Source organism: Callospermophilus lateralis, chromosome 6 (assembly GCF_048772815.1).
Source record: "Callospermophilus lateralis isolate mCalLat2 chromosome 6, mCalLat2.hap1, whole genome shotgun sequence".
Lineage (NCBI taxonomy): Eukaryota > Metazoa > Chordata > Mammalia > Rodentia > Sciuridae > Callospermophilus > Callospermophilus lateralis.
In genome coordinates this window covers 90,567,293-90,586,430 of record NC_135310.1, presented here as the reverse complement: position 1 = coordinate 90,586,430, position 19,138 = coordinate 90,567,293, and the positions used below count along the sequence as shown (strand labels likewise).

Sequence of the window (19,138 nt, the reverse complement as noted above, 5' to 3'; positions counted from 1 at the left end):
ACAGTGGCCCACAATATATCTGCACATGCGTATATCACACTACAGGTCAAGATCCTGGGAGGAGGAGTGCAAATTTATTTAAATAGAATTTAAATTTAATTTTTTTTTCATCTTTTACTGATGACTCTCCTATCTTCCCTCCAAGGGAAAGAAAAAACAACTTATTGAATAGCACCATTGTTCTAAATCTGATTGACAATCAGGACTTCTGCCATCTTGTTGAAAGTAATACATTATCTTCTTATCCCAAGTTCTGGGTGTTATTTCTCCTCCAAGATCCTTTACCAGACTTACACAGACAGTCAAGTGGCACTAAACCTTTTACTGATCGGGCCCTTTGCTAAATGCCCGCTGACCAGCCTGCAGGGTGCAGGAGGCTGGCTCACAGAAACCAGGAGGACCAGGAGGGCCGGGGGGGCCAGGCACACCAGGAATTCCTGCCACTCCTGGAGGCCCTCGCTCACCATCCCGGCCGTTTCTCCCATAGCTGGAAGGGCCTGGGTCACCTGAAACACACAAAAGATTGCACATGTGAACAGGAGAATCCTCGTGGCTACAAACTGGAAGAAGGCACTAGACACAGCCCAATGGTACACATGTAAAGGGTTCATAAATGGGTTTAGGAAATTATGGATGATGGATGATGAAGAAATCACTTTACTAGACTCCAACTTTGGTTTCATAGAAATTAAAAAAAGAAAGAGACCTCAACACATGTAACCCACACTTCTATCAGCAGAACTGCCCTGTCCAACATAGTATCCTCTAGGCGTATGTGTCTATAGAGCACTGAAATGTGGCCAAACTGAGATGAACTGCAGGAACAAAACACACTTGGATTTTAAAACTTTGTATGAAAAAAAATTGTAAAATATTTAATTAATAATTTTTATTTATCATATAATTAAATATTCTGCACCCTGTGAATTAAATAGACTATACAGCTAATCCTCAATTTACAATGGGCTTCTATTGAAAGTCTTATGTTGAAAATGCACCTAACCTACCAAGCATCAGAGCTTAGCAACGTAGTACACCATGAAGTACCAGTTGCTTTCCCTCCTCATCACATGGCTGGCTGCAAGCTGCTTCTCCCTGACCTTCCCCAGCATCAGGAGAAAGAATTAAACTACATATCACTAGCCCAGAAAATTTCAAAATTCAAACTCTGAAATTTCTACTGAATGTGTATGACTTTCACACCATCATTACGTCGAATAAATCCTAAGTACAACCATCTTAAGTCAGTGACTTAAGTCAGTATTATTAAAATCAATATTGCCTGATCCTTTTTTACCTTTTCAATGTGGTTCCTATTTAAAATCACAACAGGCCAGGCCTCCTTGAGGGTCACATTCTACTTCCCTTGAAGAGAGCTACAGTAACAGTGTCCCTCATTCCTCACAGGTGATCAGAATCCAGCCAGGGAGAAGCAGAGCTCAACGGTTAAAAACACAGGCTTTTGGAGACAAATGATTTTAAATTCTAGCTCTGTCACTTAATAGGCCATGAACAAGTCACTAACCTCCCTGTTCTTCCCTCTAAGTTGGAAAAGCACCTTCTTTATAATTTAATTCCGTGACTCAAAGCATCTGTTAAAGGGGGACTGCTATAATGATTATGATTAATATCTTTTAAAAGATTGTGCCAGGCACCCTACAGAAATCCATGATACTTTTCTCATCTGCCTACCCCAACATGAACACAGCAAGTTCTCTATGGACATTTCTTCCTTTTGTCACATTCAAAAGTGGTATGTTTCACCTAATGGGCCTCACTCCCAGGGCCATGGCATCCCATAACAAGGAGAAATTTCTGTTGAATATTTCTCCCATTGTACCAAAGGTGCTTTCATTCTGTTACTGCAAAGGCAGTGATAAAGAATTGGGGTAAAATGAACTGCATGTGCCCTGATAATACAGTATTATAGAGATTCTCATTGCATCTCAGCTTTTTTATTGGCCATTCTGCCAAAAACCTGAAGGACAAATCTACATGTTCAATTGCATATTTGCTTAGGTTTTGTTACTTTCCTTCTTTCTCAGTGGTTTTCACTTTCTTTGGGGGTGGGGAGATTGATCTCAGGAGCACTCAACCACTGAGCCACATCCTCAGCCCTATTTTGTATTTTATTTGGAGACAGGGTCTCACTGAGTTGCTTAGCACCTTGCCGTCGCTGAGTCTGGCTTCAAACTCTTGATCTTCTGGCCTCAGCCTCCAGAGCCACTGGGATTACAGGCATGCACCACTCCACCTGGCTGGTTTTCATTCTTGTTTCTATTTTAATGGTCTTATTACATAAGTCTTTTGTTGGACTTATTATGATAGCCCAGTCTTATTAAAGGGTCTTGATGTATGTATCTATTGTACATGTCACATTATTCCTCATGTGCTCACAGATCTACACAAAGGAAAGGCATAGGGCAAAAACATTAAAAAGTTTTAAGAAAGAATAAGTATCTCTGAATTTATGCATCTCAAGACTGCAGTTAAGCAGAGGTGTAAGTTATTTCCCCTCATTTATCCCATACGCTTTAATCCCACTGTATTAAACTGTGATGGAGCAGATGACAGTATGTTTTCCCCTAATGGGAAAAATCTACTCCCTAAACCACAGCTTCAATCAATAAGGCGGTTGCAATGGTGCCTTTAGCAGAGCCTGTTCAGACCCCCTGACACTTGACGTAATTAAAGGTTAAGTTCTATTTTTTTAAGGTTGAAAAGATTGGCCAGATAAAACTACATATAAAAGGTGGCTTTTATGTACTTTATCAGTAGGAATGTCCCCATTGAGACATACCACCTCTGCCTTAACAAATCAAATCAAGATTAGGAGTAGAAAATGACCTCCCCCAAAGAAGAGACTGAAAACCAATTGAACACAAGGACTAGGCAAACAATATACGTCCAGGTAGACGAATTTCAGGCCATGGGCCAAATCTTATTTCTTTAAACAGCCTTGGTCACTTATTTACATATTATCTGTGGCTACTTTTTAAAAATATATATTGTTTTAATTGTAGATGTACCTTTATTTACTGATTTATGTGATGCTGAGGATTGAACCCAGTGAACCCACATATGCTATGCAAGCACTCCACCACTGAGCCCGTCTGTGGCTGCTTTTGAATTGTAAGCGTTGAGTTGAGTTATTACAACAGAGCAGCCTGGCACTCAAAGCCAAAAAGCATTTCTTTATAGAAAAAGTTTGCTCATATCTAATGTCATAAAGAAATTAGTGTTGATTAAGAAATCCCCAACTATCTTTATTAGGAGAAAACTTATAGTACAAGAGTAATAAAAATTGGCTACTAATAGTCCACATCAGTACTGGGGACACAGGTGGGAGAATGAGGCGCTTGGTGAAGTAGGGAGTGAATGCTGGCAACAGCTCTCTGATCCAGCTGACAGCTGCCATTGTGAATGAGAGCCAGTGTTGCTAGAACTTTGATGATTTTCAAGAAAAGCCAGGAAGCTAGGTTTTGAAATAAATAGCTCTCGATTTTTAAATGTTTCCAACTAATCCAAAATTTTATTTACTATTTGTAAAGCAAGCCCCATACCTAATACCTTAAACTGAATATATAAGAATAAATTCCCTTCAAACATTAAAAAGCAAAAGGAAGCCAGGCACAGTGACATCCACCTGTAATCTCAGTGACTTGGGAGGCTGAGGCAGGAGGATTGCAAGTTTGAAGCCAGCCTGCAACTGGTGAGGCTCTAAGCAAGTTAATGTGACCACGTCTCAAAACAAAAAATAAAAAGGACTGGGTATGTGGCTCAGGGGTTATGCACCCCTGCATTCAATCCCCAGGATCAAAAAAAAAAAAAAGGGAAAGAAAAAAAAAAGAAACCTTTTCTAGATTTTCACATTTTTCACATTTACTTTACCCAAGAAAAGGTTTTTAACTTGCTGGGTTTATACCAAAGTCCTGTTCATCCTATCTCTCTGATTCTGCCTTTGGAAATGCAGCAGTTTACCCTTTGGAGCTTTGGATGATGTCATCATCACCACTTTATAACAAGCCCCTTTCTCACATGCCATGCACTCATCACTGATCTCATTTTCTACATGTGTAAACTGAATTAAGAAGGTTATAAACTGTCCAAAGTAACATACCTAGAAAGAGCTGGAATTAGAAAAAGGGCCCTTAATACTACTCTATAAAACTCTATTTATTGATTAGCTAACTGTTGTGTGTGTGTGTGTGTTGTTGTTGTTGTTGTTGTTGAATTCATTGGGTCTAGGTTGACTAGGAAATATAGACACAACAACCAAGAGTCAGGACTGATTCTTAGAGACCACCACTATTAGAAACTCAAGATATTTTAATGAGGTTTTACCCTGTAGATATGCCAGAGGAAAAAAGACAGACTTAACATATAACAGGTTGTCAGTTTCTAGTGAGTCCTGACCTAAGGCATTTACTCTCAAGGATGCTCTAAACTTCTTGGGGGGTGCCTCATTTGGGGTGACACCATGTCACAGTCCAAGTCATTCAAGAAGTGAAGCTGTTCACAGACTGGCATAAATGTTCAGTTCAGCAGCTGTATTAAAGAATATGCGTAGGGTACTTTGCATCTCTTAAGAAGAGAAAGCATGGATTGGAAGTGCTCCCTTTTTGCTTTGTCTGCCTCATAGGTGTTAGCCACGCTAACTGCCTGTGATTCTGAAATCTCAAGGACCTATAAAAATGCCATTGCCAAACATTTCATGATTTTAAAAAATTGGATGTATGTGTTATACTATGTTTGAACACTAGAGGGCAGCCATGTTACACTGATGGAGGCCAATCAGCCTGGAAGCTTGGAAGAGTCTGAAAGAGGCACCCTGGTAAGCAATACAAGCTAGGGAATGAGAAGGACTGTATGTGCAGGCAAAAAAAAAAAAAATCTTCAAACAATTTTCAGCATTAAGTAGGGTATCTCATGGTTAATATACTGATTATGTAAACTTGCTGTATGTGCTAAAATGTTCCATTTCTTACACTGAGTTTGCTTTTCTGGTGTTTGACAAAGCAGTATGTTTACAGAATTGATGGAAATTGGTTTACAGAAAAACCCCAAACCCACAATCATAAAATGATTGAGGAAATCAGCAGAAATAGGATGAATGGTCGCTGCAAAATCAAAGATTAAACTGAGGTTTGTTTGTTGTTGTTGTTGTTGTTGTTGTTTAATTGTTGTTTAATTAAACATTCACAAGCAATGCTTACCTAGCTGCAGATTTTTCATAAAATAACTAAATAAAATAAATAAAAAGCCTTGTAGACTAGTGGATCCAGCACAAGGCCACATTTAATCTGCTTTTCCAAGATGAGAAAAACAGCTCACAATTACCTGGTAATTCAATTCTTGGTATGCATATATATGAGATTCATCATTTAATTTATTCCTTTCTCTAGTGAGTTTGAACTCACAAAGAAATCAGGGTCTATTATTAATTATTTTTCTTAAAATCCTCAGAGTGCCAAGAAAGGAGGCAAGTTCAGTGGTAGCAGGCATAGAGAGTGTCTCTTATTGAGCAACACAACCAAGCATTAACGTTAACCATCATCTAGCAAGAAACTGAAGGGTGGGGGACTAAAGGCCCAGGGATTGCTGATTTGAGAGGAGGGAATAGGAAGCAAGACACTAAGTGTTAGGAACATGCAAAAGTCACGTAGCCAGGGTGGCAAAGACAAGCTAATCGTGTTGTTGGATAGTCAGCCCATCATTTTGCTCAGTCTGTATTTCCTCAAGTATCAAAGGAGTGACAACAATGGGGTAACAGCTACATTTGCAGAGTATGCTTTATGCCAGGCACTGTTCTAAGGGCTTTCCATGTTTTGTCACATCTGTGTGTCCTCCTAAATAGGTCTGTGAGGATTGTGCCTGTGACTCCTGTTCTGCAGAGAATAAAACTGAAGCATTAAGGGGTAGTCACCAGAAGTAAGTGGAAGAGCAGAGCAGACGCCCTAGTGAGCTGGCTCCAGAGCCACCCTCTTAGATACTTGCCCTGAGTACTTCAGCTTGTGAAAAACAAACCAGAGGGTGTATGGGCAATTTTTAAACAACAAAGCACTGCAGCAAAAATGAGAGTAGATGTAATTGTTACAGTAACAACCTCTGGTCCATAACAGGCAAAATAGCCTTGCAAAGCCAAGGTGAACAAACTGACACACTGTGTGCAAAGAATAAAGGACTTCTAATAACCTATAGATAATGAAGGTGTTACATTTTCTTCAAATGTTAGCAAAAAAAAATCATGATCAAATGATTTTTTTTCTCAATCCAAGAGGATTTGAGCCCCAAATTCAAATTAGAGACAACAAAGAAGGGCTCATTCTTTCACATTGAATGTGTACCTGTCTAGAAGATTCAAGACAAGTTCCTGCAGAGACCTATAGAAGTTTCCTCTGGGTTCTAAAAAGCTGTCACCATTATACTTGTGAGAGACCTCAAATTACATTTCTAATCACATTCTAAGTTCTACTGGGAAATAAAAAATGGTACAGCCTCTCAGTGGACAATTAACCAATAAAATGATTTGCTGCAAACCAGTACTTTGTTTTATTGATTTGGAGCTGAAGTAGATTTTTGTGGAAGAAAGGTCTAGGGCCTCAAGGGTGGTACTGACTGAGAGGAGAATAACATATTACTCTTAATCAAAAGCAGGAGCAGAAAAGCTGCAAGGGCTTACCTAAGGCCCAGCTTTGCCCTTAGCAATCCTTTGTCTACTCCATAAAGCAAAATGTGTATAAATTAAATTAAAAACAGTACTAATAACCAACATCCCTTAGTACTTATTATATCCAGAAAACATCCTATGTACTTTGCATTGATTTCTTTTCTTTAATTCTCAGAATCATACAATCATCAGAGAGATGTCATCATTAGTACTACTTTGCAAATGGAAAAACTGAGGCACAGAGAAACTAAGTAACTTGCCCAAGTCCATAAAATTAGCATGTGATAGTGTCAAGAATTGAACTCATTGACATCTGAACTGTGGAGTCCCCACCACACATTCCACTTTGAGAGCATCAGTTTTAGGGGAGAAGGACCCAAAAAGCTCTTGTCAGAACCTGTTTGAGGAATGGTTACCTGAGCATATTAGGAGTAGACAAAAGTGTCTGAGTGAGCTAAAAGCAAAAGACGCAACTGTTATCTGCAAGAGTGACAAATATCCACCTTTTTGTGCCTGAGTGCTAACCTGAAACATTCTAGAAGCAGACTCTTCCTCTCCGGGAACTGTGCTTTTGAAAGTGAGCCTGTTTGTGAAATAATCTGGAACTCAAATTTTTCACTAAAATAATGTCAGATATCCTTTCAACTAAAATGTAACACCACCACCCCCACCCCCGCTGCAACACACACACAACAAAAAAAGAAAAGATAGATAGTTGAGACACAGGAAGAAGGAAAGCAGGAAGAGTGCACTTCAACATCAGAAAGATGGAAGACAGTGAAAGGTGATCAGTGAGAGAAGAGTGAGGGGCAGGTAAAAATCAAAGGGCGTGGAGGATTTGGAAGTGGTATCCCAGAGGGAGGGACAAGGATTGGCAAAGGAAGGATAGGGATAGGGCAGGTCTTAGGAGTCTTGGAAAAGGGAATTCACAAAGTGTTTTAACACATGGGATTTAAGCTTTAAATATAAGACCAGTGACTACAATTTTTTTTTTTTTTCACAAGGAAGATGAGGGCCAGGGAAGGTGAAAAATGATGTGCTTGTCCTAACCCCCCACATTGACCAGCATGTGGATTGTTTGATGTGCCAGGAAGCAAATCAGCAAAGCCCCTTTCTGACTGAGCAATGGCTAAGAAGCATCCCCTTCACCAGGTCAGTCAGACGCTGCCCCTCCTCCACGGGTGGGTGGTTTTCTCCCCCCTGGTGGCAGTCTGAGGTAGGGCACATGCAGAGCTGGCGTTCCTAATCTTCCACTTTTAAAGTTAAAATGTGGTTTGCCAACACATTTTTAGAAAATAAGAATCACTAGAGATCATAATATATTTTCAATAAAGGAAAATCTTACTAGTGAAAGTCATTTGTTTAAGAACTATGAAGTGATTCATTAACAAAAATGGGAGGAGAAATCATTAGAGGATCCTGTAAAGACGTGGATCATTAAGGAAGTTGTGATAATGATATTTAACCAGCTTTAAACCCTCCCATCACTATCACTGGTAAAGGAGAAAAGCACTTTTAGTAGATGCTATTTCCTTGTTTTCCCTTCTAAACATTAATCAATGAATCCAGACTTTATCCCATATTAAAATTTTTCCTTGATTTTATTTATCTCCAGATTTTCTTTCCTTGCCCAATCAGCAAAACTTCCTCTTCCAATCACAAAATATATTGATTTGTGAATATATCTTGACAGGCCCATGAGTCATAGTTTTAGAAGGGCAGTGTTTGAGCTATCTCCAAATGTATTCATATTTTTTAAAAAAATTAATATGAAAGCAATCCCCAGGAGCAATGAAATAGATAATTAGAAAGCAATGATTTTTTTTTTTTTTTTTGGCTACAGTTATAGCCATGATTAAATATGTAAGCCTCTGGCAGAATTACAAAATAGTGATTTTTTTTTCCTAAATTTCCTTAAACCTAGTTTTCTAAATCCATTATGGAAGCAAGCACTACCTCACTTTTTTTCTTTCCTGTGCAACCCCTCTCACCCCTAGAGCATCAGGCAGGTGGGGTGTGGGAGCCTCCCTCAGCCATTGCCTCAGCCTGCCCGAGAGAGCTGCCTGGAGCCTGCACATCCATCCTCCTCTTGAACTGAACTGGCTTTCAGCCCTGCTGTGCTGCTCCTATGGTTGGGTGTGCAAGTCATTTCTCAGTGAATGAGTGTGTTCCAGCCGGGACCCTGGCACAGAGCAGTCAGTGTATAAAGAGAATACAGAATGTTCAGTCAGAGATCAAACTCCTCACACAGAGGCTGCTCTGTGGCCTCAGTCCCCGCAGCTGTGACATGTGCCTTGTGTGTGGCTCTTTGTGGTGATGGGTAGGAATGCTTGGGCTTCTTTTTAGGGAAAGCAAGGGGGGATGTATGGATTTTTGGAGGTCTGGATGTTTGAAAGGGGAGCTTTTAAAATAAAATTTCAGTTATTTTCTATAAAACATGAATAAATAAAATTTTGAAATAACTGCTCTAGCTTTATAGATTTAAAAATAAGGGCTAAGGGCACAGCTCAGTGGTAGAAAACTTGCCTAGCACATTCCAGGTCCTGAGTTTGATTCCTAGCCACACATATACACATAAAATAATGATTATTTTAAAAACTATCACATGAGCTCCAGCTAGGTATGAATTTATTTATTCAGATTTTTATAACAAATGGATCATGGCTGGACCTTGACACTATTTTTTTTGAAGCATCTATTTAAGAAATTAATACTTCAAAGCCTTGCCATCTATTTTCTCACAAAGAATAAAGACATAACTTACAAATCATTTAACTGTTCATTAAAGCTGATTTTGAAAAATCTATGCCAGCCATCATAATCACTTGATATGCTTAGGTGGTCAAGTAGCAATTCTTTTAAAATGTAATTCAATTCAGAGTGCACACTTGCCACACAACTCACTTACCTGGCAGACCTGTAGCTCCAGGCAAACCTTTGGGACCTCTTCCTGGAGGGCCACGCTCCCCTTTTTCTCCCAAGTCACCTGCATTTCATTAAAGAAATGTTATTTTTCTATGTTTTCATAAAAATAAACTTCTATATTTTAAACTTCAAGCAAGGCAAAAATTCAGAAGACGAAATGTCATGAAGTTACAATAAACTAGGTTGTAGTATTCAGAGCAAGGTAAAAAGCAAGTTTGTCCTATTAACAGATCTAAAGAGGGAAATAACAAAGGATCCTATCATTAGATACCAAAATAATATTTCACAAAATCTATCATACATTCTTGGTAAAACATTCAATAAATTAAGCATCAGTGACTACTTCCTTAACTTGATAAAATATACCCATCTCCGCCCAAAAGCTAGCACAATGCTTTGTGGGAAACATAGGCAACAGCTCCACTGCAATCAGAACAGCAAAGATGCTCACTTATCACTAGTATATATCACTTCATTTGAAGAGTTATAATCATTCCTAATTTTAAGGGGATATAAGTATATATTTTAAGTTCTGGAAAATCAACTCAAAACTACTACAAGCAGTAAAGGAATTTAGTAAATTGGAAGGGACTAAAATTGATATATGGAAATCAATAATTTTCACACCTAAAAATAACAAGACATGGTATTAAAGGATACCATTTATAAAAGCAATTAAAATATTAAATAGCTAGAAATACATTTAATCAGAAATATGAAAGTCCAACAATCAAAAATACTGATCGTTACTGAAGGACACAGAAAGACCTACAAAGTGTTCTTAAATGGAGTGCCATCATGGCAAAGCATTGCCTGTCCACCCTGAGGTGAATTTTTTCAGAATCCCAATAAAAATACAAATGCATGTTTTTAGACAGAGAAGGTGATTCTAAAGCCTGTGTAGAAAAAATGCACATAAGCCAGATTAGCCACAGACCCACAAAGAAAAGCAACATAAGGGGAATTAATCCTGTCAAATATTAAACCAATGGAAATGGGGTGGTACTGATCCAGAAATAAACAGATCAGTGAGGCAGAATAGAAAGTTCAAAAGCAGAGCCAAACACATAAGGGAATTTGCTTTATAATAAAGGTGGCATCTTAATCTGGGGAAGAGCTGAACAATTCAATTCAATAATTGGTGTTAGAAAAAGTGGTTGATCAACTGGAAAAAAAAAAAAGTTACATCTATGCCTCTCTATCTCACACCATACTCCAGGCTAAATTACAAAGGGATCAAATATTTAAAAACCAGAAGAATAAAGGAAGAATTATTTTATAACTTCAAATTTGAGTTGGCCTTCCTATTATAACTCAAAATGTGAAGAGTTCCTAAAATCTATACAAAAAGGTCAATAACACAATTTTTAAAATGAGCACAAGGTGTGGTGGTGCACACCTGTAATTCCAGTGGCTCAGGAGGCTAAGGCAGGAGGATCACAAGTTCAAAGCCAGCCTCAGCAACTCAAAGAGACCCTCAGCAACTTAGACACCCTGTCCCAGAATAAAAAAAAGCGGGGGGGGGGGAGGGTTGTGGCTCACTGATTAAGCACCCCAGGGTTCAATCCCTGGTACTAAAGCAGGGTGGTGGGGGGGGACAAAATACATGAGTAGGCTGGTCACTAAAAAGACAAAAAAAATGGTTCTTAGATGTATGGAAAAAGTCTCTGAATTTGTCTCAAAACAAAATAAATGCAAATTTTAAAAACAAAACAAAGATGCCATTTTTAACAAAAAAAAACCAACAAAAGTTCCAAAGTTAAACATATATTTAGCACTTAGCACATCTATAGAAAAATACAGTATTGCACATTGCTGATGAAAGTATAAATGGGTGCTGTCTCCTCAGAAGGCAATCTGATGTTAACTATCGAAATTACAAATAAAAGTTCCATTTTAACCAGAAATTCTCCTCATAAAAATTAATCCTGGAAATACAGTTAGTGAAAGAATTAGAGATAGAGTATATGCTATATAGTGTACAAAAAGGAAACATGTACACTGTTGCTCACTGCAACCTTGCTGTAATAGCAAAAGATAAGAAACAATCTAAATGTCCATTAGAAGGTTAAATATACGATATGTCCACAGAATGGAATATTATGCAACTGTGAAGAAGAATCAGGAAGCTCTTTGGAATGATCTCCAGGACATATCATTAGTGAAAAAGGCAAGGTCCAGATTACTTGCTAAAGGACAATATTATTCTGTTTTTAAAGTGATGGAGGGGAAAACACATAGTCATATAACCTTATATAACATTGCTTATAAGAATTTCAAAGAAACTAATAATAATGATTACATAGCGGGACGGGTAAAGGAAGCTAGGCAGATGGGAGACAGGGGTGGGAAAGAAGTTCTTCACCACCTTTCATACATTTTAAATTTTTGAACAAAGTAAATTTAATCTTACCAAAAATAAATTAATGAACTTTAAAATTTTAAAATATGCTGTCACAAATGTCTTCACCACTGACTCATTTTTTATAGGGAATATATTTTGGATTGCAACCAACCATGGGTACTTGCAAGATATTTACAAGACAGTTGATTAAACTTGGGATTCAGCAGCCAACAGAATAAAGTTACATAAATTATCCAGGTTCCTGCAGAGACCAAAGCCCGTAACTTGGCCTCATTAATGAAATTACTTAATACTTTAGTTAAATGATTCTACTGTTCCCAGTAAAAAAACATTATTTTATTATCACATTAGTATAGTAGTACATTATACTACACTATTAAAAGACACAACTCCACTTTGCTCCAAATTTTGTACATCATCTTTTCCAAACGTTCTATCAGCCCAACCCAGTTCAATATTGAGTCAGGTTAGATATAATTTAAAAGACAAAGTCAAGTGCACAAGTAGGAAAAATATCTATACAATCATCTGCACGTTAGTCAAATAGCCAAAAAACTTATTAATGTTTAAATAGTCACCATAATTTGATTTTTGTCGATGATGTCCCATGTAAATTTTTTTTACAATGAAAAGTACATTTTTACAATAATTTAAGCTTGTATAAATACCAGGTAAAGATACAGAACTCTGGTTGAACTCCTATTTAGGTGAGCTACTTGCACCCCGCTATCGTCAGTAGCATCTTAAAAACGAACAGCATAAGCATTCTTGTTAACTTAGCAATTTAAATTGCCATATCACTGTAACTCTGGAGGTTGGTGATGAGAAAAGAATATCCAAATGTGCCATATTTTCTGAAGATTAGAAATTAAAATGTAGCTTTCACAGAGATAGTAAAGTTAAACTTATTTATACATCCTAGCACGAAGCCACACCAACTTCAAAATGCTGCTTGGAAGGAATGAGACTGCTGCCCTGCAGGGCTGCCTTTGAGTTATCCCTCATGGAGAAAAACAAAGGAAAGCTGAGCTCTAGGAGCACCCTGTCAACTGCTGCTCCACAGCAACTCCTGCACCTGGGTGGTGCTATCAGCAGGGTTCATCTGCTTCTGGTTATATTCTCCTCTGAGACATACAGAAACTGGCTCATGTTGTTTGTTTATTTTTTTGTGGTGCTGGGGATTGAACCCAGGGCTTTGTGCATGGGAGGCAAGCACTCTACCAACTGAGCTATATCCCCAGTCACTAATAGGACATTATGTAAAAAGGTGGATGTGTAACCGATGTGACTCTGCAATCTGTATTTGGGGTAAAAATGGGAGTTCATAACCCACTTGAATCTAATGTATGAAATATGATATGTCAAGAGCTCTGTAATGTTTTGAACAACCAATAATAATAAAAATAAATAAATAAGGAGCAACCTTCCCTCAACTTGTGGCAGCTATATTTCTGGGAAATTCAGTGCATGTTAACAATTGTGTAAACTGCTATCTGTTCCACGCCTGCCAGACCCCGGGGCTCTAGGCAGTGACCGTGGCAAATCCGTGTTTCCCTCTGTGTCACTGTAGGACAGGACACTCAAGTCAAGGGGCAGGTGGGACAGCTCTTCGTCCACTCTACAGGCTCCCCCTCCCCCCACCAAAAAAAAAAAAAAAAAACTGGCTCAGAGAACTAAAGGTCCACCCTTATTAGCCTATTCAGTCACATTAAGGAGCTTTGAAAAAAAAAGTTTTAGAACAGGTATGAAGGAAAATACAGTTAAAGAAAGAAAAAACAGCTTATCATGAACAGAGTGAAAAATTCTCATTGCTATTTCTTTCATTTACTGGCAAGCTATAACTGATGCTCTATCTCCCTGTGAGCAGATCAATACTAAAAAAAGGGGTATTAGTCACAGTTATGACATGTGTGTTTTCTCCAACCTTCATTTCCACATTGACACATCTGTTTGCGTCACACTAAAATATCTAAAAATAATCAGACTTACTCAAAGGGACTTAAAATGAACCCAAACTGCGAATGTTTAAAAATAATATTTATTACATGAAGGACTAATACCAAGCAAAGTGAACATAATGCCAGTTTGATGACTCATGTCGGGCTTGAGTGCACATATACAATGTATATGGACCTTGGTCCTATATGGTTGTGTAACAAAGGAAAATTACATATATGATCCAAACTTTGACAATGATTTGAGACATATTTCTCTAAACCCCTATTGAAAACATCCCACTGTTTTCCAGGATAGTTTTGGAGAGGTAAACAGAGACTAATACATAGCCTGAATTGTTATAAAAGCATTCATAATAAGACTAGTTTCTTATGTATGTAACAATTTCTCTAGGAAAAGACTCAAAGTGACTATATGATAGAGCAAGAATCTTACCATCTCTTCTTTACTAATCAGGAGGGAAAAAAGGCAACAAGCAATAATAAAATATATCTCTAATTGACTAAAATTTTTACTTTTTCAAAAATGGTGGAATATTTTTTTCTTGGGGGAAATTTATGCTGCAAATCTTTGGGTAGTAAAAAAAAAAAAGAACACTATATGTTTTCTATATTTTCATGTATGTAATGGGACAAAAAAGGTTTAAAAGGTTAAGTCCAGTTACCTAGATTGTATATTTCCAAATGTATAACAGTGTTGATTAATATATATGTGTGTATGTGTGTGTGTATACATAGATGTATATGACTGCCTCTCCTTGCCTCCACCCCAAATTTCAAAGTAAAACTAAATGAAGGTATTGCTTTAAATGAATCCAGTGATAAGAAAGCCATGGAGGATGTAGGAAGAAAAGGTCCTTTAGAGAAAAGAAAAGAATTGTATCTTCAGATTATAAAGAATACTAAAAAAAATTAGAGGGAATTACCTTGCAGGATCCTGTTGTACCTGATGAATTAATTTAGTGCTAGAGATATTTTCCAGGTTCCAAATATAGAAATATACTCTGCTTCCTTTCAAATGAGGCTCTTTTGCTAGTCAAACCAGCCCAGCCTAGTCACAATTCAACATGGCTGAGACCTTCCCAAAAAGCTTCCCACACAATTCGCCTGTGTTTTCAGTTGTTCTCAGCCCTGGCTGCACATTAAAATCACCTGAGAATATTTTAAAGTCCCAATACCCAGACCAATTAAATCAGAATCTCTAGAAATAGGACCTAGGCATGAGTAGTTTTTACAGTTCCTCTGGTGATTCCAAAGTGCAGTCAAGGCTGAGAGAGGCAGCTTTTGACAGATTCTCCTAGCATAGCAAGTGACATGGACATTTTCATTTCCTTAAGGAAAGTTCTGTTACTAGCTCCAAGTAAGCTCTACTCCAAAAGTGGAGAATTACTTTTAGCCCAAGAAAACTGGCTGCGATTTCTATAGACCTGTCAAGGTGACCCCTTTCACTAGGAAAATGGGTGATTGACTGCTCCACACCAATGTGCTTAGCCAGATCAGAATCATCTGAGGGTTTGTTAAGCCGAATGCTAGGCTCCACCCCCAGAATTTCTGATCCAGTGGGTCTGGGGTGGTGCAAAGAAGTGATGATCCTAACAAAGCCCCGAGTGATGCTGATGCTCCAGGTATCTCTCAGAACCTTTACTCTTAAAGAGACTCAGGAGAGCCAGGAGTGGTAGCACATGCTTGTAGTCCCAGCTACATGGGAGGCTGAGGCAGGAGAATCACTTGAGCCTGTAAGTTTGTGACCAGCCTGAACACACAGCAAGACCCCATCTCAGAAAAACAAACAAACAAACAAATCTACATTAATAAAAATAAACCAAATAAATAAAAACAAAGAGACTCAGTGAAGGTTGTTATTATCCATTATCCATGGGAGATGGTACGATAGGTCCAACCAACCCAAGGAATAGAGTTTCCTAGAAAAGGTCTACAGAGTGTACAGGGACTATCCATAGAAATCACCAAGACATGGGTTGCTGAACTAGTAGCTAAAAGCAGGACAAAGATAAAGAGGTATGTGATCCTGTTAGAGAAAATGCCCAATTCTCTTTAAAATGGGCTCTACCCTCAGCTCTGTGATTTGTACAACCTCTGAAAGCTTTAAAATTGTGCCAGTCTTACAAGAGGCCCCAATTAGAGCTCATTTTTAAACATGCAGCTCTGCACATGCCAAAAAAAGTAATTAAATAAATTGTTCCAGCTGAGGATGTAGTTAGCCAACTGCATCAGCAATTCATTTACAGATCCAAAAAGGCAGCTTTCTTGCCCTCTGACCACTCACACCATACTATTTAGCCCTAATTGGAGTACCACAGTATTAAAATTAAAAAAGAAAAAAAAAGAAAAGAAAAGAAAGTGCCTCTCTTGTCTCTGATGTCACGTTTTTCTAAAGTTCCCCAGTGAGCTGTCACTAACTCATCACCTCAACTAACAAATGCCATCTGAAGCAACCAGTCCTTCTGCCAGTCTTGCAGAATATCTTACACACTCACAACCTGTGGTTTTTCTGCAAAATATTGGATGCAAGGATTTTTTTGTTTTGTTTTAAATAAAAGGGAAGAAACAAATATATTAAAGATTATAGTTTGATTCAGAGGGAAAATCAAAAGTAAATATCCAATGCCACTTCTGAAGAGAGAGTTCCAATTCATGATGTAATTTTGCTTATGTTCTGCTAGCAAATGTTGTTAGTTTAAGTAACAGATACATACATTGTAAGATGGTTGCCATTTTAGAAGAGCTCTACCATGACTTTAAGAGTCTCAAAATTTTTTTTTTTTGTTTTTGAATGATCCCTTACCTGATCCTGTAAGGTTTGTTTTGAACTAACTGTGATTGAAGCAGAGTATAATTGAGCAAAATCAGAACTAAAAGTCAGGGGAGCTTAATTGTAGTATTTAGTCTACTGTTGTGGTACAGCAGCATCAAAAGAAAATAAGAGTTTTCAAATCTTTATCATCACATCACCACTGTAAAAGAGAATAATATACATCTTATCTCACCAGATATTAGCAAAGCAGGACTTCCTTGAGCTTGGATATACACGGTACAGCTGAAAAAAAGGCAATGTGTGTTCCCAGGTTCTACCTGGGCAAAACCGCTTACCTTTAGGTCCCCTCAAACCAAGAGCACCAGGGGGACCTTTAATGCCAGGGAGGCCACGAATTCCCATCTGACCAGGGAAACCATTCTCTCCAGGGGGACCAGGGGGGCCAGGAGGACCAGGCCTCCCAGGGAGACCAGAGGCACCAGAGTCTGGACGCTTGAGACTAGCAGCCATCTCAGCAAAATGCTCTAAAAATAATAAACAGAATAACCCAGAAAAGTCAGAAATATGAAAGTGACTCAATTGAAGAGAGAGGTATTCCAAGTGCCTTGTTTTTCCAAAACTTCAAAACTGGGGGTAGGAAATGAATATAGTTGGGAGACTATTTCCATGGACTGTCTGCCAGGAAGTGTCACTGGTGCTGCTGTATTTTTTAAGCGTCACTGGTGCTGTTGTATTCAGCTCTCCTGATAGTTTTCGTCCTCCTGTTTTGAGACAAGGGCAAGAGCTTGAAGTGCAGGGCTTTGGGACCAGCATTGTTCTACAAGGATGAGTGAGTCACTTGAATCCTAGCTGGGTATCTGAAAACCCAGGATAGGAAGAACAATGGGTTTCTTAGCACGGGTGGAAGTGTTGTCCAAAAGCTTTTTAAAAGCCAAGGGCACTGTCCAAAATTAGTATTCAGACCATTTGGGACCTAGTGTCAAAAACTAAAAGGCTTTTTTGGTTTGAAGATATTACATAACCTGAAATATCAGGAGGATTCATAGCTTCTTATAAATTCTTCCCCTCCATTTTTTTCTTCATGCTTGGAATAGACAACAATCATTAAAATATAACCTGTTTCTTGGGAATGGTCACAGTCTGTCTTAAAAATTAATAACTGTGTGGCCTTTCTCAGGAACCATTAAATAGATTCAGAATCACCCACTAAATCCATGGAATACAAGAAAATCTCCCCCTTAAAATGCTCTAAAGGAAATATGCGACTGTAATATTTCTTAAAGCTTTAGGATTCTAAGGAGAATATGAATTGGAACCAATTTTCTAGCCTGCATTTTAAAATTCTTTAAATGTGAATATTCTAAATTTGCTTTATTCAAGTAAGCACAAAACCATAATTTTCTTGACATATAATGCTCAAAACTGAAACAGACTTTCAAGATAAAATGTCTGCAATGAAGAGACCTATGTTGTTTTCAAATATAGAAGTGTTCATTTCTTTCCATTTGATTCTGGAAAACTCTACAAGTCTATTAGACACATTAAACTATCTAATGAGCATACAAAAAAAATTTTTAAAAAAGAATTTCTTCAGCAAAGAGGTGGTTACATCTGAATAACATAATTTTGTTAGAAGGCTCCAATGTTACAGGATCCCCTCAGTTACAAGGTATCTTTGTGCGTCTTCATTTCCTGTATGGTTTGATAAGTAGGCCAGCTCTGGAACAGCCATTGCCATAGCCAAAGGTGAATGCAGATAAAGATAAACAAATGTTATAATATACTGTCATTTTGGAAAAATGCTAGTCATTGCTTTTTTTACATATATTTTACACAAGTAGAAATAATATTCTTAGGTTCCTTATAAGCATAGAGCCTGGTATTTAGTTCTCAAATTATTTAGAGAGTTCCTAAGGCAATTCTAGATACACACTAAGTGATAGGATCTTAAGGAGAAACACCTGAGAATTCCTATTCAAAGGAAAGTTGTCTCTCTGTGTGTGTGTGTGTGTGTGTGTGTGTGTGTACTTTCTTATAAATTATCTTTATGCCCTGGAAGGGGGAGGGAGAAGGAGAAAAAGAAGAGAAAAAAGGAAAAGAAAGCGGGCTAACACAAAAGTAATTATTGTGAGGATATAAGTTGTGTAGATAGCAACAACTGAATAAAAAGAAACTGGCATTAAGATTACTCAAAACGTCCCACCTTTAAAGCACACAAAAAGCCACAGTTATTTACCCTTGCACACCTATAAGAATAAAGTCTTAAGAAGCAAGAGTCTATGATGGAAAAAGTTTAACCATTGTGATTTATTTACCTTGAATGACTCTCATGCAAACTTGCTTAATGTGCTGATCTGTCGGTGCTCTACCCTGGGACAGGAAAGAAAAAAAGGCAGTTTATCCACAGAACCATAAAGAGAACATTGTTAAATTGTAAACTGACAGAC

The 19,138-nt window shown here is 38.0% G+C and overlaps 1 protein-coding gene across 1 annotated transcript in view; it reads right to left on the bottom strand.

The window, feature by feature from the left end:
- Positions 1–321: 321 nt before the first annotated feature.
- Col9a1 (collagen type IX alpha 1 chain) overlaps positions 322–19,138 on the bottom strand; it is an 83,107-nt gene continuing 64,290 nt past the window's right edge. The window contains exons 35-38 of the mRNA XM_076860050.2: positions 19,007–19,061; positions 17,027–17,215; positions 9,579–9,656; positions 322–506 (exon numbers count right to left, since the gene is read on the bottom strand). Coding sequence (XP_076716165.2) covers positions 322–506; positions 9,579–9,656; positions 17,027–17,215; positions 19,007–19,061 — 507 coding nt within the window. The remainder of the gene's footprint in view (positions 507–9,578; positions 9,657–17,026; positions 17,216–19,006; positions 19,062–19,138) is intronic.